The following is a 23,410-nucleotide window of genomic DNA, read 5'->3' as shown; positions in this document are numbered from 1 at the left end:
AAACACTCCTGATCCAAAGTTAGCCTTTTTTCCCCACAAATGGAAAAACCTACCATGTTTGATAGGAAAATTAACTTTATAAGAATGGCAATTCTCCCGAAGTGAATATCAATTAAAACTGATCCCAATAGATACTTCTCTCTGGAATTAGAAAACCTGAATCTCTAAGGGATCCCTGGGTCGCTCAGTGGTTTGGGGCCTGCCTTCGGCCCAGGGTGTGTGATCCTGGAGTCCCGGGTCGGGTCCCACGTCTGGCTCCCTGCTTGGAGTCTGCTTCTCCCTCTGCCTGTGTCTCTGTCTCTCTGTCTCTTGTGAATAAATAAATAAAATCTTAAAAAAAAAAAAAAAAAAGACAACCCGAATCTTAAGTTAATTTGGAAAAGAACTAAAGAAACAAAAATACTTTGAAGAAGAAACACAGCGCGGGGCATTTGCCCTAAGAAATATTAAAGCCAATTATTAATCCTCAATAAATTAAAACAGCATAGTATCACATGCATAGACACAGAGACCAATGCAACAGAATAGAAAATCTAGAAAGAGGCCACAAAAACATGAGAATTTAGTGTATGATAAAGGCAGCATCACAAATCAATGGGAGGTAAAGACAGACTTTTTCATAAATGTTGGGACAACTCGGTAGTGATTTGGAAAAAGAGTTAGATCTATACTTCACACTACACACCAAGCGAGCCAGGCAACATAAATATAGAAAGTGGAACCACACAAATCGTACAAACGTACCGCAGTGTCAATTTAGGCATTTGCAAACACACAAAAACGAGAGGTTATTAACAAGGGCATCCCTTTGGCAAAAGAAGCCCTGGATGGAGAAGCTCTCTTCTTTGCAGGAATGCAGAGCTCCCGGACCCCATGCTTCCCGGCGGAAGCGCTCGAGGAAACGCCTCCCTCTCCTCCCGCATTCTGATAGGTCCTCGAGACCGAGGCTGCAAAGAGAGCCGCGGCCCTATTGGTTGGCGGGCGTGGCCCGCGCGAGGCTTCCTGGGACTTGTAGGCGCCTCCGACTCCGCGTCTGACGTTGAAGGTTTCGGGCTGGGTAAGCTATGCGGTGGTGAAAAGGTGGGTGTGTCTGGAGACGTGTGGGGAGGGGCAAGGGTTCAGGTGAAGAAAACGAAGGACTTAAACAGAAATTAGGGTTGCGGGCTCTCGGTAAGGGACGAACCTACTTCGAAGTGGGGCGCAGAGCGTTGAGGGTGGCGGAGCCCAAGTTCCACGGCCAATCAGACAGTAGCAACTGTTGCCTTAGCAACCACTCGGTACAGCCAAGGCCCGGTCCCTTGCTCCCACTCCAAGAAAAGGGGTGGAGCCCGGGCTGTTTAAATGGCTTTTGAGCTAGGGTGGGTACAAGCGGGCTCCGTTTCCTCCCCTGCTGTAGTGACGCAGAACCTGCGGCTCGGTGGGCGGGGAATGGCCGGGTCGGAGGCGCCCCAACTCCCCGCTGATTGGCCCACAGCCCCTCCGGGGCGGTGTCTGGGCGGGCAGCTCCCGCCCGCTGCGAGGCGAGGACCTCCGGGATTCCTAGAGAGGACTCGGAAGTACTCTCGGCGGTGGGATTGATGGCTCGACCCCGTTGGACAGGGAAAGCTTGGACTTGCTTACTTCCGGCAAGGAAGTGTTGCGAAGTGTCGGCTTCGGGTTTTCTCTCGGTTTGTGGAAAGAAACCTATCTTCCCAAGCTTGCCTGCGGGAACTTGGTCTTCCAGGAGAGCTCCCCGGGACAGGTGCCTGGAGGAAAGAGGATGAGCTTTGTGTACAGAGGAGAATCCTGTCTCTAACCTTGACCAGCCGGGTTCCCGTGGCTATGGGGTCAGGGGAGATTCTGAAGAATCCAGGTCCAAATCTGTACTTATAACTGTGCTTCTCTTCGGGACCAATGAAGTGTCTTTTTGGTCTGGCATGCTCTTGTGGCATGAAGGACAGGACCCGTTTTGACCATTGTAATGTTTTTCACTCCTGTTTTGACTTGTGGTAGAGAAAAGCAGACACTACGTCTGGACTAGTTAGTAAGTCTTGCCCAATTATTTATATGAAATTTAATGTTTTTCATCGTTAAAATTGTGTTCTGTTAGGCCTGATGTCAGATTTTTATTGTTCTTTACATTTATTAAAATGTTGGAAATTTTCTCTATTAGTAGTTTTATGGGTGGAGTGATGGCTGTCTTGTAGTCTGTATTTTAAAGTAAATTACTCTGTTGATTGGTCATCTTTAGTATAGATGACCTCTTTGTCACCTCTTTGCTAATAATGATTTCCAATGTATCAGTAGGTTGCACACTAATGGAAGTGTCCTTCAGAAGATCTTAAAGAGCAGAAAACAGATTTGATCTGTGTCACGCAGCTAACCTGGAGAGATAGCCCTCTGAGTTGGAATGATAATGACAGAGTCTGGGGAAGTTATAGACTTAGACCCTCCAACTGAGACTTCACAGGAGCAAGAAGACCTCCTAATAGTGAAGGTGGAAGAAGAAGACTGCACATGGATGCAGGAGTACAACCCTCCAGTGTTTGAGACTTTTTACCAGCGCTTCAGGCACTTCCAGTACCATGAGGCATCAGGGCCCCGGGAGGCCCTGAGCCAGCTCCGGGTGCTCTGCTGCGAGTGGCTGAGGCCCGAGTTGCACACCAAGGAACAGATCCTGGAGCTGCTGGTGCTGGAGCAGTTCCTGACCATCCTCCCTGAAGAGTTCCAGACCTGGGTGAGAGAACATCACCCAGAAAGTGGAGAAGAGGCTGTGGCTGTGGTAGAAAATATACAGAGAGAACTAGAGGAACGCAGACAACAGGTGAGCGAATGGGGAGATGTTAGAGCAATGAGGAAGGAGAGGAAGAGAGGCAGGTGCTGCTGAGCAGGGGTGAGATCTTTCGCGCTCAGGTGCTTCATCCATATTCTTTTGTTCTCCTGGGATTAGGTACACTGTGGAGATTTCCTGCCACTCCAGCAAAGAGAAGCAGTATCCAGTGTGTTAACCTGGAGAAGACAGTCAGCGATTTTATTTATTTTTAAAATTACTGTATCTATTTTTTGAATGACACAAAATTCAAAAGGTGCATAAGGTTTTTATGAAAAGTAAGTTTCCTCCCAACCCTAACTTTCCGGCTGCCTGGTTCTCTAAAGAGGCAGCCACTGTCACCTGATCCCTGTATGTCCTTAGAGATAGACTTTCTTCTGTGTATATAAGCATTCGTGTGGATGACATGCTTTTAAAAAACACAAATGTTTTTAAATCATTGTGTGCTTTTGCCTCTTGCTTTTTTCTTGTATCTTGGTTTGTTCTACATCACTGCAAACAATGTTGCCTCACTCTCTGAAACTGTGTTGTATTCCATCGAGGGGATGGAGTACATAGTTTAATTCCTGTTGAAAACCATTTAAGTTATTCCTTTAGATTGTTTCTGAGCTTTTACTGTAACATACTTTGTCACAATGACTGTCTTTTACATTCATCATTAATTATAGAATAAATGTTTAGAAGAAGTCAGATTGTTGACTCAGAGGCCATATGCATTTGTAATTTTGACAGCTGTTGACAGAGTGCCCTTAGTAGAGTTTATACCAGTTTTTATTCCCAACTGAAGGGCACAAGAGAAATTTTTTGCTCACAGTCTGATAATGTGATGTTATTCAACTTTTTGTTATTGCTTATCTGAAAGATGCAATATTGCACTTCTATGCTCTTTTAGTATGCATTTCTCATATTATGAGTGAGTTTGGCCACAGTATATATGTTAAAGGGTTATATGTGTACTCCCTTTTTTAAAGTAAACTCTGTACCTCGTGTGGGGCTTGAACTCACAACCCTGAGATTGAGAGTCAGTTCACTGACTGAGCCAGCCAGGCACCCTATGTGTGTACCTTTTTTGTGAATTATCTGTTTACGTTATTTAACTCTTTGAAAAAAGCACTGTGTCTGTCGTCTGAGTTGCAAGTTTATTTTTCCACTTTGTTGTCTTTGTTTATGGAGATTTCTGTTTTGCAAGGTTTTTGATTTTTATGTAGTCCATTTATATCTTTTAATTTATAGTTTCTGGATTTTGTGCCATACTTAGGCCTTCTCCACTACAATATTATAAGAAAATTTTCTAATACTCTTTTCTTTCTTTCGTTCGTTCGTTCTTTCTTTCTTAGTATTATTTTGGTGCATGGTGTTTGATATGGTTATGACTTTTTATAAAAGTCAGATGGCTTTCCAGTTGCCCCACCAACTTGTATAATAATCCTTTTTCCCCCTCTCTGATTAAAATACCATCTTTATTAATTTCTACATGTATTTATGGTCTTTTAATTCTGTTCTATTGATCTTATTATTTGTTCCTGTATCATTATTTTAATTACTTGAGCTCTGTAAAGTGTTTTCAGTGTTTGATAGGGTTACCTTTTCCCTTTCCAAATTTTTGACAACATTTTCTTTTTTCTTAAAAAGTTTCTTACAAACTTTAGAATTACTTAGTTTAGTTTTCACCACTTCAAAAATCCTGTTGGTTTTTTGGGGGGATGGGTGTTGCAGTATATCATGTATTAATTTAGAGAGGATTGGTATCTTTACGTTGTTACATCTTCTTGTCTTTTCTTACTCATTTATAATCTGACCTTCTGCCTTCTTGTTGCTAGGGTCACATTCTCCTTAAGCTTTAATTTTTTTTTTTTTTTTGAGCAAAGAAGCAAAAATTGGGAGACCTTAGGTCACAAGAGTTTGAAGCTAGTTAGAGAATTTCCCTGATTTTTTTTTTTTTTTGAGATTTTATTTATTTATTTGGGAAAGAGAGAGCGTGAGCAGGGGAGAGGGAGGGACAAGCAAACTCCACACACACACCCCAGCGGGGAGCCTGACATCAGGTTCAGTCCCAGGACCCTGAGATCGTCACCTAAGCCAAAATCAGACTTAACTGACTGAGCCACCCAAGTGCCCCTCCCTCATTCTTGAGAGCCATTGCCCTTCATTGTAAGGTCCCAGTCTCATTATTCTTCATCTCTGGGTAAGAGGTACTTTGACATTCCAGAACATCCTCATCTTCAGCTGGTTTAGCTCATTTCATGAGGCAAGTAGGCAGCAGAGGGAATTTCTACTGACCCTTGGCTATACTGAATGATTGTCTTCCAGATGGGAATGTTTGAACCTTTCTGTTTCTGTCAGGACAAAAAGTAGAGGTTCATGATAACATCTCCTTCATTCATTCATTCTTTTTTTTTTTTTTTAAGATTTTATTTACTTATTCATGAGAGACACAGACAGAGAGAGAGGCAAGAGATGCAGGGAGAGGGAGAAGCAGGCTCCACTGCAGGGAGCCCAATGTGGGACTCGATCCTGGGACTCCAGGATCAGGCCCTGGGCCAAAAACAGGCAGTAAACCACTGAGCCACCCAGGGATCCCCTCCTTATTCCTTTCTTAAGCCTAATTTTGTACATTAACGAACAGACTTTTCCCTACTTTTTTTATAATAAATATTCAAAAGTACAGTTATTTTTTATTTTTTTTATTTTAAAGATTTTATTTATTTATTCATAGACACGGAGAGAGAGGCAGAGGGAGAGGGAGAAGCAGGCTCCATGCAAGGAGCCTGACGTGGGACTCAATCCCGGGTCTCCAGGATCACACCCCAGGCTGCAGGCGGCGCCAAACCACTGCACCACCCGGCTGCCCTCAAAAATACAGTTAAAGACAGAAAGGATTTTTTAAACAGAGGACTTATGTCCAATATGTACATTTCCCTCTCTCATTGTGATATGCAGCCGCCTTTGGAAGAGACAAATAATATTTCTTAGTGGTAGTCAGGGGTCTGAGGCCCATAGAGGAGATTTTCTCAAGGGCCTCCACCGGTCGCCTTGCCTTTCTGTCTGCCTGCCATCTAGATCCCCTCAGCTTTATCTCCAGGCAGTTCTTGTCTCTGGAAGACCTTTTCCCAGGCTTTATCCTTTACCTCTCCTCTTTTGTTTCTCCATCCGAGTGTCAGGAGACCTCAGAGGCTGCTTTGATTCTTTTGTGCTGACATGCTCTTTGACATACTTGGCATCATTTTAGCTCTTACCCTGAGTGGGTCTACAAGGACACAAACTTCCATGCAGAATGATCTTTGTCCCAACTGTTTGGCAGCTGCCTGTTAACGTAACTCCTATGTCACATTTTGCCAGTGCTAAGAGGGTTAACATTTTAAGTGCTTTGAAATCTTTGGGAGGGGAAGGGGGGGGGGTTGCCAGTTCTGTCTCAAGGCAGGATCTTATTACCTGCTAGGATGCTACTAAGCTAGTACCTTCCAGAAAAGACAGATTGTGGAGACTGGTTGTGGTGCAGTAATTGTGTGTCCTCTAGGGCCGAGGGAAAGAAAGATGGGGGTACTTAGCATGTTGGACTGGAACTAGCTCTGGTCTTGATATCTGTCCTACTTGAACAGGGTCCACCAAGGAACTGAGTGTGGCTTTCTGAGTCCTGTATTGACCTTTCCAAATTCTGCTTCTCACTTTCCCCCTTCTAAACTTGACCCACCCTGGCTTTCTTACAGTTCTTCAACTGTATCAGACCCTTCTTTGTTGCCTGAGGATCTTTGCTTATGTCATTCTCTCTGCCTGGACACTTCTTGCTTTTCCCCTGGCAGACTTCTTTGCCCCTTAGGTGTTTACTTAAAGTGACACTTCTCAGAAAAGCCTGCCTTGACCACTCTCTCTAAAGTAGGTCTCATCTGTTCTGTCTTAAGACACTATTTTCTTCTCCTTTCTAACATATAATGGTTTTTAATTATGTATTTATCTGTGGGTGGATATGTTTAATGGAATTCATCTTCACCTAGAGATAAACTGGGTTTGTTAAGCCACTGTGGAGTTAAGTATGTCTGGCTCATTGTAGATGCACATAAAATATTTGGCAAAAAGAGTGAATGGAAGAAGAATGTGAATTTACTGGATTCTTCCATAGCCCCCTCTGCAGTGTGCTGATTGGTGTGGTTGTGCTTGTTAGATCGTGGTGTGTCCTGAAGTGCTTCCTCAGAAGATGGTGCCACCTGGAGTTGTGCAGGAGTCCCTCAGCCACCAGCTACTGTCCGTGGAGCCCCAGTCTGAACAGGAGCCACAGAAGCCTCATATCCTGGATGAAAATGGTGAGGACGTGTGATTCGTTGAAACAGATGTGGCTAGAGAGTGGGCACCCTGGCTGTGTGGGTAAGCGGTATCTGTGTGAGAGAGACTTTGGGTGGGGCAGCCTCCTGCAGTCAGCAGGATCGGGGGCTTGGAAAGGGCTGGGGACCTGGAATTGAGTCCCTGGCATTCAGAGAGAGGTCAGCTGGTAGGATGGTGAGGCCATGTACTGCAGTTCTGTTCGAATTGTAATGGTGATGACAGCTCTAAGTACAGGTATTGTCAGAAGATCTACAGAAGTCTTTTACAAAAGTGTCGTGCTTGTTTTATGACAGTTTTCTGGCTCCATCTCACTGATTTTGTTTTCTTACTGCTTGTGTAAGAACAGCTCTCCAGTTCCTCATTACATTCATTTCTGACCGCTATTTCAAGCAATGCTTCACAGTAACCTTTAAAGTGATTGTTCTCTCTCTCTTTCCCTCCTCTCCGCCCCCCCTCTCAATTTTATTAACTTGTATTAGAAACATGAAGGGAAAAAAAAAAAAAAAAGAAACATGAAGGGAAAAAAAGTGAACTGCTGAGTATCTTATTTAGGATGGTAAATATCCATAGGTCTATAACCCTAATCAGAAACTCTTGCTGTCAGGTATATTGTAGGATTCAGCATTTTCAGATTTAGTAAGGGAATATGATTTATATGTATCATACATTAGAGTACTATCAGGATTTGAAGTGGGACTCCACATGTTAATATTTCAGCAATGAAATGTATGCAGGTTTATAGTAAGTGGATTAAATAAAGGTTTTTAAATAACTTCACATCAGTTCTGGTCAGATTTTCTTATCAAATTAGTTCAGTGTCTAACTTAATGAGAGGAAGGCCTTTGATTTCAGAACTATGCAGAAGGTATCATGAGTCTGGGTTTCAGGTTTGGCCCCAGGCTTTTTCTTCTAGGCTCTCCTTAGAGGTCAGGCCTTTCACTTCACATGTTCCATGGCTCCTATCTTTTCCAGATTTCCTTTCACTGTGATAATAGTGACCAAAGTGGGAGCAGCAGCAACTGTTGCTTATATAGTGTTTACTGGGTATCAGCAAGTGTTCCCAGTGCTTTGCTTGTAGCAACTCATTAAACCCTCAGTGTACCAGAAAAAATAGTCTTCACTGCTTACCATCTGGGGCCAAGAGATCCCTTTTATTTTATGTACATACATAATTTTACTTTATTTGTTATATTATTATTAGATTATTTTTATATATTATTTTTACATATGTCATTTTATGAATAATTTACAGAAGAATCAAAGGATAATAAAAAAATAATTCTCAAGGAAATTTTAATAAGAACTAAACCTCTTTATATCAAGTACATTTTGATAACAAACATCATAAAAAAGGAAAGAATACCGTCACCGTATGCCCCTTTTCCCTTTAGAAAAATGAATACTGTCCTTTTGCAAAATCATATGATCCAGAATCTGGTAGCAGAATCTTGCCTGATGAAGTCCTTCCTGTTGTTTAATTCAGTAGATGAGAATTTCATATTTCCTTTTGGAAATTAGAGTGTTTCCGGCAGCCCCAGTGGCCCAGCGGTTTAGCGCCGCCTTCAGCCCAGGGTGTGACCCTGGAGACCCGGGATCAAGTCCCATGTCAGGCTACCTGCATGGAGCCTGCTTCTCCCTCTGCCTGTGTCTCTGCCTCTCTCTTTCTCTCTGTGTCTGTCGTGAATAAATAAATAAAATCTTAAAAAAAAAAAAAAAAGAAATAGAGTGTTTCTCGTTGATTCTTATGTTTGAGAAAATTTAACTCTGGTAATATTTGTAGACTTCTTCAAAGAGTTGCCCTATGGGCTCAGTTTTATCATTATCGTGGAGAGTGCACTGCTCTGTCTCTTCATATCATTTTCTTAACTCTTCTAGCGATAGTGTTTTCTGCTGCAGATTTTCTTCTCTTTTGCTGATATGGGTGGAAAATGAAAAATTCTGAATTCACAACTATGTTTAATGAAAGCTAAAAGCAGGAGTCAACAGTCTTGAACCTTCTTGAAGATGATGCAAAACTCTGGGCAGTGAATTTAATACTTGGTGACTAGTGAAGAATGATGATTTATTTTGCTCTTACATCATCCTGAGTATTCTCCATTTTCTTATTATTTTTTATGCTATGACTGGGAATAATTAATGCATAATGATTAGTAAACGTGGTAATTCTTAGGATGAGGAATTAGAAAAATGTTTTATGATAGAGGAAAAATAAGATCATTCAGATCTCAAAATGTACCCTAGATGTGTAGAAGAACCCAGTAGATCATATAGAAATTATGAAACAATGAGTTGCACTGTATTTTTTAATCATATTAAGGTAAACTTTTCTTTTGTTCTTCAGAAGACCTCTAAAGGAATGAGTAATCTTATTCTTTAATGTAAGAATGTAATGTAATCTTAGTCTTTAAAAATAGTTAAAACTGTTCAAAAAAGAAATCCCAAACCCCAAATCATGTCTAATACACTTAGTTGGCATAGCAAGGGTTAATGCCCACACTGGACTGAATGGAACAGGTACCATTGTTATCCTCATGTTAGAAATTAAGAAGCTGGGGCCTAGGGCAGCCCGGGTGGCTCAGCAGTTTAACACCGCCTCCAGCCCAGGGCGGGATCCTAGAGAACTGGGATAGAGTCCTATGTCGGGTTCCCTGTGTGGAGCCTGCTTCTCCCTCTGCCTGTGTCTCTGCCTCTCTTTCTCTCTCTCTCTCTCATAAATAAATAAAATCTTAAAAAAAAAAAGAAGCTGAGGCCTAGTCAGATTAGGTCATTCATGCAAGGTCACAGAGCTGTTAGTGATAGAGCTGGGATTCTGATCACAACAATCCAGCTCGATGTTTATACTTTTACCTCCTCATTCTGAGCTGTGCTGGTTTTGCTTTTCTACCAAGCCTCCTAGGTGCAGGCTCCTGTCCCTCCACTGCCAGAGTCTCATCACACCAGGCTGCTCTGTCCCTCTGTCCCTAGGTGCTGCTTCTCTCCTCTGCCCTGTTAGATAGACCCAGCCAATTTCTTTATTCCAATAAAATTACAAGGTTTGTTTTGTGTTTGTTTGGGTTTTTGATTTCTACACACTGGGGAAGGCTGCATTCCTTGTGCCTTTGTTAGCACTGAGGGCTGGTTTTCTAATTTCAGCATGAGAGGGGCAAAACCATTTGCTGAAAAGCTAAAGAAACAAAAGGTTTTATAGGAACATCATAAAAATAAGTGCAGTTATCTGGAATGTAATTACTATAATTATTCCAGTTGTAATTGGAATGTAGTCTATACTCAAAATCAAAATTACTGTTTAAGTAAAGAGTACATTCTTCTGTTTCTTCGAGTCCTGTTTTGGCTCTGTAGCCACACTCCTTGTTTCAAACTGCCATGTCTGTTCTGGTTTTAATCTCTAAGCATTATCTCCTCCATTTTTGTGTCATTGCTGATTACTTCCTAGTCCTTGGTCAGAAGCAAGCTGTATAACGACATACATTTTTAGGACCAGGGAAACCATAGCAACATCTAAACTGTCAGCTTAAAAGGATCCCTGGGTGGCTCAGCGGTTTAGCGCCTGCCTTTGGCCCAGGGCGTGATCCTGGAGGCTCAGGATCGAATCCCACATCTGGCTCCTTGCATGGAGCCTGCTTCTCCCTCTGCCTGTGTCTCTGCTTCTTTTCCTATCTCTGTGTCTGTCATGAATAAATAAATAAAATCTTAAAAAAATAATAAACTGTCAGCTTAAAGATTAATGCCGGGTGGATCCGTCCAAATTAGGGCATATATAGACTGATTGTATGGACTGTCAATCTCAGACAAAAGGACAAGCAAAGTTCACAGCAAGGGGTCAGAAGGTCACCAACATCTAGAGATGAGACCCTCCAGGCATTGCACATGCAATTCAGTCTACTCAGAAAGCACCCCCATCCCCCCAAGCCCATCCCACCCCTACTTTAACTAGAGTCACTTCCTGTGGAAAGGCTTTCCTGATGCTCCCACCTCCCTTTCTCCACTCTGTAGGTGCCCCTGTTTCCTGCTCCTCTGGGAGCTTGGGTGGATTTCAAGTATATTACTCTTACCCTGTGCTGGAAGTAAGTAAGGCTTACATGTCTGCCCTTTCCACTAGACAGTGAAGGTTTTGGAAGTCAAGAATTGTCTTATCTGCCTGTTCTTACAACACACAATGTAGACTCAGTACATTACTAATTGGCTGACTATTAATCAACCATGGTAGCTTCTCAAAGGAAGAGAATGTGGACCAAGACCTTGCTAATCAAAATGTGGCTCTAGGAGCAGCACCAGAATCACCTGGCTTTGTTAGAGGTGCTGAATATGGGGGCCACCCCAGAATTGCTGAGCCATGTCTGCCCTGTACCAAGACCTCCAGGTGATTTGTTTGTACATTCAAGTTTGAAAAGCCTGGGCTCTTGGTAATGCTTCAGCTTCATCGAAGCCGTGGGATCTGTTTTTCTTTGAGATGACTAGATTTGATCTTGGTGGAACAGATTGTATCCTTTATAGGTGAATGGTACAGTCTTGAGGTTGTCAGCAGGGATTAGCCTGACCAAAGCAAGGAGTCTAATTTTTTGGGGGAAGAGTGAGTGTAGTTAGGTGAGAGAGGAGCCATAACATGTAGAGGGTTTTGGGAGCCAAGCAGAAAAATTGGGCCTTGCTACAGCAAGGTGTCATTGTGGATTCTTTTTTTTTTTTTTTTTTTAATTTTTTTGTCATTGTGGATTCTTAAGAGAAAGTAGAACATGATGGCAGTCAGAACTGGGCAGAGATATTCTGACTTACACCTCTTTTTCTCCCCCCTCAGCCCTACCTGCTCTTCATGTTCCTTCCCTCCCCCTGAAGGACAGCCAGGAGCTGACAGCCTCACTTCTCTCGGCTGGGTCCCAGGTGAGCCGGCATCCCATGCCTGCAGTGAGGACCCATGTCTGTTCTTGGACAAGTAGTTGTCCTAGTCCTGAATCTCCATCAGGAGTTCTGTCTCACTGCAAACTGGGCCCATCTGGGGTTCCTACCTGAATGTCGCTTTCCATTCTACCCAGTGCTTCCCTCTACTCTTTGAAGCACAGACCCTCCCTCTGTTTTTCTCCTCCATGCTCCCACTTCCTCCCCTCACTCCAAATTTGGACATAGGGAATGGGAATTTAGTGGCAATCTCATGTTTCAGAAGTTGGTGAAAATTGAAGATGTGGCTGATGTGGCTGTATCCTTTATCCTGGAGGAATGGGGACATTTGGACCAGTCCCAGAAGTCCCTCTATAGGGATGACAGGAAGGAGAATTATGACAGTATTACTTACATGGGTAAGAATTACTTCATCTGCATGGGTTAGGACATTGTAATTTTGTTATAAAGAGTATTTGTGGCACATTATATAAAAGCATGTATGTTTTAATTACATGAATTTGCTTTTTTTTTTCTGTGAAAGAGTAAATTGGCATTCCTTTTTTTAAAATTATTATTCAGCTTATTCTGATTATTTCCATCATAATCAGGGTATGATTGAAGTCTGATAATACTTGGGGGATAGTATTTGCAATCCAGCAAATGTTCTCCTTTTAGTGCTTTAAGATAAAAGAGCTCAGAACTAACAGCCTTGGGTTTTAATAGATTTGTAGTAGTTAATGTATTTTATTTCTTGACAAATTGAATAATTCTTAATTGGATACTTCTTCTCACTTGTAAAAGCATCTCAGACTTTGCTGAATAACTATTTGTTAGAGTACATTTGACCCTTGAACAACCTGGAGTTAGGGGCACCGATCCCCCATGCAGTCAAAAGTCTGTATATAACTTTTGACTCCCCAAGAACTTAATCACTCATAGCCTACTGTTCACCTGAAGCCTACCAGTAATATAAAGTAGATGAACACATAGTTTGTTTATGTGTCATATACTGTGTTCTTACATGAAAGTAAGCTGAAGAAAAGTATTATTAAAATCATAAGGAAGAGGAAATGCATTTATGGGACTATATGTATCAAAAGAAATCTGTATGTAAGTGGACCTGCTCAGTTCAAATGCATGTTGTTCAAGGGTCAACTGTGGTTATTAGAGTTTCTTCCTTTTCCCCAGTGCATGGATAGCTAGTTCACCCATCACCATTCTCAGATCACTGATGCTTGTTTTGTGACATTCGTCTTGCCATCTACATTTTACACGTCCTGTCCCTTCTAGAATTTTGTGCGTGAAGTGACATTGTGAACCTGTTTCTAAATTATGATCCTGGAAACTCATATTTGATTATGTGCCTAGAGCAATTCTAAAAATCTCAGCACCATGGCAAACATTTTGGAGTTTATGGCTTTTAGCTTCTTTTGAATGAATTCTTTTAGAAGAATCACTAAATACCAAGCACTGTGGGAGACTTTAGTTGAAATACATATACAGTGCCAAATCTCTCTTTTTTAAAAGTTTATTTCTTTAATCTCTACACCCAGGTAGGGCTTATCCCATAACCCTGAGATCAAGAAGTCGCATGCTCCTCTGAGCCAGCTATATCATGCCAAATTTCTTTTGAGAAGCATTATTCCATCTTACAGGCTTTTATTTAAAAAAGTAAAATTGAGGGACCCCTGAGTGGCTCAGCGGTTGAGCACCTGCCTTCTGCTCAGGGTGTGATCCTGGAGTCCTGGGATCAAGTCCTGCATTGGGCTCCCTGCATGGAGCCTGCTTCTCCCTCTGCCTATGTCTTTGCCTCTTTCTCCGTGTCTCTCATGAATAAATAAATTACATCTTAAAAAAAAAAAGTAAAGTTGACTTCTATTCTTAGAAATTTTCCATTTCTTTTAATACTAGTGATACATATTTGTGTTTCCTAGTCTTTGATTTACTTCTACATGCTCTCTGTGGCTTTATCTGTTGGGATCTTAGTGGTGGGGTGTTTCATCTCAAGGGATTAGTTATGCAGCACAGATGCTATATGTAATGCAAATATTTTCATTCTCTTTTTAAATGAATTTCAAATACCTCACTTGTCTAATTTGAGTCTGGTAGTATCTTTTTATTTTTTTCAATTATTTTACAGGCTTAATGGGTTTCAGGCTTTCAGAACTTGGCACAGTTCTTTTTTATACTGTTCTCCAAGCAGTGTTAAATTTGTACTTTCTGATTTTTTAAAAAAAATCTATATGTTCATTACAAGCTCTTTACAACTCCAGTATACTCTTCTACATTAAGAGCATGTTTGATGATTTCTGCCCCCTAACTTCTCTGAGAAGGCCACATTAAGTTATTTTCATGCCTGTGTGCTCCTAACAGGACTGAGAAGGTCAAGGTTTTAAAAGTATCCATCAGATTCAGAAATGAGATTTTAAAAAATAGATATAGGGATCCCTGGGTGGCGCAGCGGTTTGGTGCCTGCCTTTGGCCCAGGGCGCGATCCTGGAGACCCGGGATTGAATCCCACGTTGGGCTCCCGGTGCATGGAGCCTGCTTCTCCCTCTGCCTGTGTCTCTGCCTCTCTCTCTCTCTCTCTGTATGACTATCATAAATTAAAAATAAAAAATAAATAAAAAAAATAATTAAAAAATAGATATATGTTGGAGCTAGCCATTTCAATGGAATGTCTAGGACATTGGGGAACAAGAGACAGTTTCTTAAAGATTGCAAAAGAGAGGAATTTGAGAAAGCTATTGAAGATAAACTTTCAAGAACATTGTGAAGGAAATGAGAAGGAGGGCTTATCATTGTAGTACTACATGGCTTAGATGAATAGTTTTCTACGTTCTCTCTTTCTTTCTTTTTATTGGGGGGGGGCGGGCAAAGGGAGAGAGAGAATCCCCAACAGATTCCCTGCTGATCATGGCACCCAACATGGGGCTTGATCTCACAACCCTGAGATCATGACCTGAGCCAAAATCAGGAATTGGATACTTAACTGAATAAGCCACCCAGGCCCCCATGTACGTTATCTTTTTCAGTGGGAGAGTTTTAAGCATACTTAAGTGCTACTTAAAAGAATTAGTAAAGAGAGAGTTTGAAATGTTAGGGCAAGAAAGAGGAGATCATTGATGAAAGTGGTCCCTCAAAAATAGGATGGCATGGGGAGATCCAGGGTCCAGGAGGAAGGCTTGGCCTTGGCCAGAGAGACAGCTCTTCCACCATGAGGTGATGGGAGGATGACAGAGGAAGGCTGCCAGCAAGTCTTTGGTTGTGGCTGTAGGAGGTTCAAGGAACTTTGACTTTTTCTGAAATAGGACACAGTCACCTCTTGCGAATGAGCAGGTGATGAAGTAGGTTGCAGAGTAGAGGTTCGAATACAGTGGAGAACTTTGGTTTGAAAAGGACATCTGAGACATCTGGGTGGCTCAGCAGTTGAGCGTGTGCCTTTGGCTCAGGATGTGATCCCGGGGTCCTGGGATCAAGTCCTGCATCGGGCTTCCTGCTTGGAGCCTGCTTCTCCCTCTCCCTGTGTCTCTGCCTCCTCTCTCTCTGTGTGTCTCTCATGAATAAATAAATAAAATCTTAAAAAAAAAAAAAGATCGTCCATGCTCATAGTAAAACATATCAAATATGTTTTAAAACATACTCAAATGGGTATAAAGTGAAAACTTAGTCACCTACCCTGATTCTCAGACTTCTGTTGACTATTACCAGTTTTTGGTTTGTATCCCTAGACATATTCTATATACACACAGGTTTTTGCAAAAAAGCATATACCATATACTACTGTAATTTTAAAATAACAGTGAAATATCTTGGAAGCCATGGTGGAGATATTTGACACAGCTGACAAGAAAAATGAGTGGCATGAGGAGCCAACCTTAGGAACATAGAATGCCAGACAGGCCATCAGTGAGGGTGAAGAGCCTGAATCTGTATAAAGCACCAAATCTGCCTGATTGGGCGTTTTTATCTCCTCTGCTCTCTCACCATTGCATTACTAACCAGCTGGGCAGAGCATTGAGCAAGAAGCACAGTCCTCTGTCAGATACAAAAATAAACCATGAGAATCAACAGAAACCTTATCATGTACGTGGAAAAGAAGTGAGGAAAGAGAGAAAAAGCAAATCAGTAAACCTATTGGTGTGACAACCTGTATAATTGCCTTCTCTGGAAAAAGGCAATTGTTAATGGCACCAAAGAGGTGCATTGGGCTAATCTGATTTTTTTTTTTTTTTTTTTTTTTTGCAAATGCACCCCTGGAAAAAGAAAACCATGTGCTTTTTTGACTTGTTGAATGGGAGAGAATTCTAATAAGAATAAAATGTGTGGGTACAAGCAGATGTGAATAAAAGAGAAAAATCCTGTGATGACAGATTATTTGCCTACTAAAATGGGGGAGAGAAAAACAATTTTTTTGATTATATGTTTGTTTCTATTATTAAAATGGCTTTTTAGGAAGAGAAATAAAAAAGTTTTAAGAAATTAAAATTCAAGTTTTCTTCACAGTATAAGAATTATAACTTCTTATTATGACAACAAAAAGGGGGTGGGCGATAGTAACAGTATCTACCTCAAAAGGTCATTGTTAGGATTAAATGCCATAAAAAAAAAAAAAAAAAAAAAAAAAAGGATTAAATGCCATAAAATCAAAACACTTAAAGGCTTGGTCCACAGGAGCATGCAGCGAATTTAGCTCTCATTACCGTTATTCTGTAATATTTGAAAACCACTTTTCTGCTTACAAAAAAAGTTTATTAGAAAGTTCTCAATAGGCCCTGGTATCTCTCTCTCTCTAGCATGTAAAAAAATAATATTCCCTATTTTTTAATTATTGAAGATTTGTCTCTGCAAAGCATATTAAATGTCTGCGTCAAGTGAAATGTAGGTTGCTGATCCAGTCACATGGGGAGATGATTGCAGTCTGTCTGGCATCTGTATTTATTCTTCAATGACTATTGGGTGTTAAAGCGATCTCTTAGCAGTACTAGATTTTTCTCTGGGTATAGAGAGAATGCCCTTTTTTTCCTTTAGACTAGTTCATACCAAACTCAGATTCTTTTGGGATTAAGAAAGCTGGAAGGATTATCTTTCTTCTCCAGCAATGAATAAACAGGAAAAAGAAGGTGAAGGTTAGGTTGGGTTAGCAACACAACCCATTTTCAGGTTTTATTAAAAATATCTGGGGGATCCCTGGGTGGCTCAGTGGTTTAGTGCCTACTTTCAGCCCAGGGTGTGACCCTGGAATTCTGGGATTGAGTCCCACGTCGGGCTTCCTGCATGGAGCCTGTTTCTCCCTCTGCCTGTCTCTGCCTCTCTCTCTCTCTCTCTCTGTGTGTGTGTGTGTGTGTGTTTCTCATGAATAAATAAATAAAATCATATATAAAAAAAGAATATTTGATGTTGCACAGCTGTGCACAAACAGGTACTGTAAGTACCTCCCTGAGGAGGGTATCACCATCATTAAACAGAAGGACTGCTCTCCCAATTTGATCTGTTTGATGCATTCTTGCCAGCTTGTCATCCCCAAACTGTCTGTTTCCACGTGAGGATACTTTGTCCCCTCTCTGAAGCCTAAAGCTACCTTTCCCAAGTCCTGCTGTGCTAGCATGTGTTAGCTTCGTGATTGCCTATATCCTTGCGTCATTTTGTTTCTCCCAGTATGGGGAATAGCTAATCCATTTTACTTCTATTATTTCAGATTATGAATCTGGGAATGACAATGTGGAACTTGTAGTAAAGCAGATTTCTGATGACGCCGAATCTCACTGGATGACAGCAGGAAGCACTGAAAGAAACATTCCCCAGAGTCAAGGGTTTGGAGAAGTTAGTGACCTTCACGGCATGGTAGAAAGGTGGCAGGTAAACCCTGTTGTGGGGAAATCAAGGCAGAACCCTTCCCAGAAAAGAGATCTTGGCAGCATCACAGACGCTAACCGTAAGCAAAGCACAAGTGGCGAAAGAGGTCACAAGTGTAATGATTGTGGTAAATTTTTCCTTCAAGCCTCAAACTTCATTCAGCATCGGCGTATCCACACTGGAGAAAAACCCTTTAAGTGTGGTGAATGTGGGAAAAGCTACAACCAGCGAGTGCATCTGACTCAGCATCAGCGAGTCCACACTGGTGAGAAACCATATAAGTGTCAAGTGTGTGGAAAGGCCTTCCGCGTGAGCTCGCACCTTGTCCAGCACCACAGTGTGCACAGTGGAGAGAGACCCTACGGGTGTTCGGAGTGTGGGAAAAACTTTGGCCGGCACTCCCACCTGATTGAGCACCTGAAGCGCCACTTCAGAGAAAAGTCCCAAAGATGTATGTATGGGGAGTTTGTGTTTGGAGAATAAATGGAGGCAAAAATGGTTTTATCAGCCTAGAGCCACAGAATGGTCCTGGGAATGGTAGCTAAGGGGCAGAGGTCACAGCCCATTTTGTTACTCTGTATACTTTAATTCACCTGTCCGTTTAGTAAGCAAAACCTATTGCTTCTCCACCATCCCCACAGCTTCCTTCTTCCCAGAGGTGCCTCCCTTCAGCTCTCTTACTGTTTCTTCTGGTAATTCTCTGTTTGTAAGGAATTATGGCTATTGCCTGACTCACTGATTTTAAACATTATCTCTTTCTGTTGTAGGAACTGAGGATTTTGGTGCTCTCACGTGCTTCCTTTCCTCTTTCCCCTTTTTCCAATTTAGCTAACTCACATTTTATTTTAAAAAGATAATACTAGAACAGGAAGTCTGGAAGAAAGAAAGCAAGAGGAAAAAATAATCACCCACAATCCCACTGTCCTAACTAATAAAACTGTTATGATTTAGTATATTCTATTTTTTTCATAAGCTTATTTTTATGTACTCAGAGGGTACAGTTAAGTACTAGACATGTTGTCTAGTGTGGTCTGATCCTCCTGTTTGTTATTTCTGACAACCTGCCATTGTGTGGAGACATCAACACTTAATTGTTCCTCAGTTGAACTCCTAATTTTTTCTCTTTTGTCCTGACAACTGTGCCTGTGCCCCCCCCCTTTTTAAAAAATATTTAGGATTATTTCCTTATAATAGATGCCCAGGAGTGGGATTAGTGGATGAAAGGCCAAAAGCATGTTTATGGGTCTTGATACATATTCCCAAATTGCTTTTTCAAACAGTCACCACATATGAGAATATCAGTTTTACTAAATTTCTTCCACGGTGACCAGAAATTTTTTTAACAAATGAAGGAAGCAGAAGAGACATCTTTGCTGTATTCATTTTTATTAATTTGGTTATTAGTAAGGTTGAACAATTTTCCCTGTTTACTTATTTTTTCTTCCTGTTCAGGTGACATTAAACTTATGTAAAGATGAGATCACCATCAACCATGCTGTGAAATTAAAAGCTCTTATTAATATTTTTCATATAACTCTTTAAAATATTTATTTTTAAATTCTTTTAAATTGATGTCCCCAAGCCCAGCTACTTGTCATTTGCACTAACAGTGACTGTCACCTTTTTCATTATGAAATAGAAGTTTAGTAAGTTCTCAAGGCCTTTAGAGTTCTGGGTTGGTCTGAGCCTTCTCCTCGGCCAGTTCTGTCCTTTCTGCTTGGTGGCTGCCTCGTTGGGGTGAGCCATCTAATAGCACTCTGGGCCTGGGAAGCAACTGCTTTAAAGGAGTCTCTATTCTTTCCTATTTTCTCTGCAGTTGCTCTTACAACTAGTTTCCTAGTTAACACTCACCCATCTTCCCCCACTATTTTTTTGATCAGAAGAGGGATCTTTTGTGTGCTTATCCAGCCATTACCCAGCCATAATTATCTCAAGCCTGTAGTGCTAGGTGTTTGGGATAGAGCAGTAAACAGAACCACAGTTTGTCCCCTTGTGGTGCTGATCGTTTGGGGCGAGGAGCAGATAGGAAAGGTGGTGAGCATTCACAGATTTGATGCCCTGGTTGGGAAACAAGTTCAGGTGATGACTAAGGGTCAAGAGAGCAGAGATTGACATATCACCCACCCTCCTGACAGTAGTGTTCACTGGCTCATTCCTCTTTTGTCCTAACTCCTAATCAGGTAGTCTTCCAATGCTCTATCCCCCTCATAGTCCTTGGCTTCCCATTCTTCAGTCTTGTCTGCTGTCTCCATCCAGCTGTGTTTCTGTTCTTGTCTCATTCTGTCTGCCTAATTCATGTTCACATTTTAGAATACCTCTCTCTCCTTTCTGTGTAAAAGAAGTGTGGTACTCCTCCTAGTGATTGCCTAGCCTCGGTCATTCTCACCACCCTGCTTAGTGAGCCTCTTCATCTCATTTTTTTCACTGGACACATACCAAAGGTTCTTTTCACTCCTGTTGGCGTCAGGCATGTACATACATTTCCCCCTTGTAACTGGTATCACATAGTGGTTTCACCTGATTACCCTTTCTCCTGATAGTTTATCTTTCTTCTGTGAAAAACTGGTGACAGGGGCATCTTGGTGGCTCAGTCTGTTGAGCATCTCTTTTCAGCTTAGGTCATGATCTCAGGGTCCTGGGATCGAGCCCCATGTTGGGCTCCCTACTCAGTGGGGAGTCTGCTTCTCCCTCTCCCTCTGCCCCTTCTCCTGCTTGTGCACGTGTTCTCTCTCGCTCGCTCATTTTGTCTTTCAAATAAATAAAATACTTAAAATAAAAGAACTGGTGACATTTGCACTTCCTCTTTATTCTTTCAGGCAGTGAGAAAAGAAGTAAGAATACAAAATTGAATGTTAAGAAGAAAATTTCAGAATTTTCAGAAGCAGATGTGGAAATACCAGGAAAAATCCAAAGAAATGTTTCTCAAGTTCAAGATTTTGGAGAAGCCCATGAACATCCAGGCAAGTTGGATAGAAAGCAGGGAGTTCCCGTGAAAGAGGTGCTAGGACATCCCTCTTCAAAGAGGATAAATTTCAGTGAAGTCACGTATGTTCACAAAAAATCATCCACAGGAGAGAGACCACATAAATGTAACGAATGTGGAAAAAGCTTTATTCAGAGTGCGCATCTGATTCAACATCAGCGAATACACACAGGGGAGAAACCCTTTAGGTGTGATGAATGTGGGAAAAGCTACAATCAGCGTGTACATCTGACTCAGCATCAGCGAGTCCACACTGGTGAGAAACCCTATACCTGTCACTTGTGTGGGAAAGCATTTAGAGTGAGGTCCCATCTTGTTCAGCATCAGAGTGTGCACAGTGGGGAGAGACCCTTTAAATGTAATGAGTGCGGGAAAGGCTTTGGGAGGCGGTCCCACCTTGCGGGGCATCTGAGACTCCACTCTAGAGAGAAATCCCATCAGTGTCATGAATGTGGAGAAATATTTTTTCAGTATGTCAGCCTCATTGAACATCAGGTGCTCCACATGGGTCAGAGGAATGAAAAAAATGGCATTTGTGAGGAAGCATATAGTTGGAACCTGACGGTGATTGAAGATAAGAAGATTGAGTTGCAAGAGCAGCCTTATAAGTGTGATATCTGTGGCAAAGCCTTTAGTTATAGTTCAGACCTTATTCAGCATTACAGAACTCACACTGCAGAAAAAACCAATAAATGTGATATATGTAGAGAAAATGTTGACCAGTGTTCCCACATAAAACAACATCAAAAAGCCTACTCCAGCGTGAAATCCCATCAATGTAATGAATGTGGCAGAGGCTTCACTCTGAAGTCACATCTTAATCAACATCAGAGAATCCATACTGGTGAGAAACCCTTTCAATGCAAAGAATGTGGAATGAGTTTCAGTTGGAATTGTAGCCTCTTCAAACATCTAAGAAGTCATGAGAGGACAGATGCCATAAATACTGTAAGTGTATAGATGTTTCTGTTGTAGAACAGCTTTTGCTCAATTTTAGAGAAGCCTTTCTAAGAGAAACCCTACTCCTATAATGAATGTAATAACAATGTTAAGCATTTTCTTCAACGTAATCAAGCCTACAGATATGTTGAAATCTTTCAGTTAGAACTTAGGAACACGGGAGAATCCATAATGAATAGCTATCTGTTTGCTTTCCCCATCGAGAAATGCTTTTGTTAGCATCTTCATGCTTAAGAACCTAGACAAGAGAGAACCTTTGGATATGGTGGATGAAGGAGAGCCTTCAGGTGGCACTCATTCTTTGGTCAAATCTCAGAACATTGACACTGAGAAAAGCCTCATGAATGCAGTAGAAATAAGCTTTATTTGTAGTTTCTGCCTTGTTTGACAGCTTATTCAGGGAAGAGCACAGCAAAAGGAAGAGAGAACTCTTTAGCATGATAATCTCTTTTGGTACCTCAGCAATGAACCTTTTCTAGAAACGAAATGATTATCCTGCCACTAGAATGCTCCAGCTGTTGTTCCCATCTTGAGTATTAAAGCTTTTGAAAAGAAATTGACTTAAGGTATTTATATTCTGGCAAAATTGGGGTTTAGAGGCTGGATGGTATGTTGCATTATTCAGTCTAACTTCTCCATGAAACATTCTTTACCTTGTTTTTAATTTGATTCTACTAGCATCAAAGTTGGATAGTAGCAAGAAGAATTAACTGTGTAAATTCAAGAGAGAAGCTGTTAGCCACATCTTAAAAAAATTTTTTTTTTGCTCAGTTGCATCTGAATGGGGGAGAGAGAGCAACCATAGGGAAATAGAGAAGAGAAAACAGGCCAAAGTGTGGGCTGGTTTTCATTCCCTCACCCACAAGAATGAGGGCAGCTGTGTCCATGGAAGGAATTGGACCAAGTTGAATTAGGAATCTTGGCCCAAGCAGTATGTGTAGTAATTCCTAGTTGCCTTGGAGGTAGACCTCCTCCATAGGATAATGTTGTGTAGAATAAGTGTCACTTTGGATTGGAGTTAGATTTGAAAGTAAACTGTAATTAGGAACAGAAGGGTACGTGATCTGGTTAGCCCTGCCTTGAGGGAAGGTGTGGGGGAATGATGACATGGATAAGAGAGTTAATTTGAGCCTCTTTTCTAGAGATGGAGAAAGTGCTTCTTGTGAATTGGTATGGTAAATGACTGTTGGGCTTGCCATGAATAATAAATACTTGTTGACTGTATATGTTGTACACTGGTGCCCTCACCAGATCCCCCACCTTTTTTTTTTTTTTAAGATTTTACATATTTATTCATGAGAGACACAGAGAGAGAGAGGTAGAGACATAGGAAGAGGGAGGAGAGCCCGATGTGGGACTTGATCCCAGGACCCTGGGATCATGCCCTGAGCCAAAGGCAGACGTTCAACCCCTGAGCCACCCAGGCATCCCCCAAGATCCCCTTTACCAAGCTGGCATGCCCATCCCCTAGTTTTGGCTGCTGGGTGCTCACAGCTCTCCCTTCAGAGACTGAAAAGTTGTCTTCAGATGATGGGAGTTGCCTCGCAGGAGTTACCTGTCCTCCACACACCCCCAGCCTGGCTGATTGATATGGGGGGGTACAAAAGGCTGAT

General features: G+C 41.6%; 1 protein-coding gene across 26 annotated transcripts; it reads left to right on the top strand.

Annotated features, from left to right (window-relative positions):
* Nucleotides 1–979: 979 nt before the first annotated feature.
* Nucleotides 980–23,021, top strand: ZKSCAN5 (zinc finger with KRAB and SCAN domains 5). 26 transcript variants are annotated; one of them, XM_025986169.2, is made up of 7 exons: nt 995–1,080; nt 2,287–2,803; nt 6,969–7,107; nt 11,919–12,001; nt 12,279–12,414; nt 17,697–18,305; nt 20,671–23,021. In XM_025986169.2, exons 2-7 carry the CDS (start codon nt 2,390–2,392, stop codon nt 21,795–21,797), a joined length of 2,508 nt encoding a protein of 835 aa, XP_025841954.1. In that variant the 5' UTR covers nt 995–1,080; nt 2,287–2,389; the 3' UTR covers nt 21,798–23,021. The 26 variants fall into 26 exon arrangements, with proteins under 26 accessions (XP_072609142.1, XP_025841954.1, XP_072609139.1 ...); XM_072753038.1 differs by having other exon boundaries at nt 1,005–1,080; nt 12,282–12,414; XM_025986167.2 differs by having other exon boundaries at nt 1,071–2,023; nt 2,284–2,803.
* Nucleotides 23,022–23,410: the final 389 nt, after the last annotated feature.

Source organism: Vulpes vulpes, chromosome 3 (assembly GCF_048418805.1).
Source record: "Vulpes vulpes isolate BD-2025 chromosome 3, VulVul3, whole genome shotgun sequence".
NCBI classification, from domain to species: Eukaryota; Metazoa; Chordata; class Mammalia; order Carnivora; family Canidae; genus Vulpes; species Vulpes vulpes.
The sequence above is the reverse complement of the archived record's forward strand: the minus strand, read 5'-3'. Positions and strand labels throughout refer to the sequence as shown.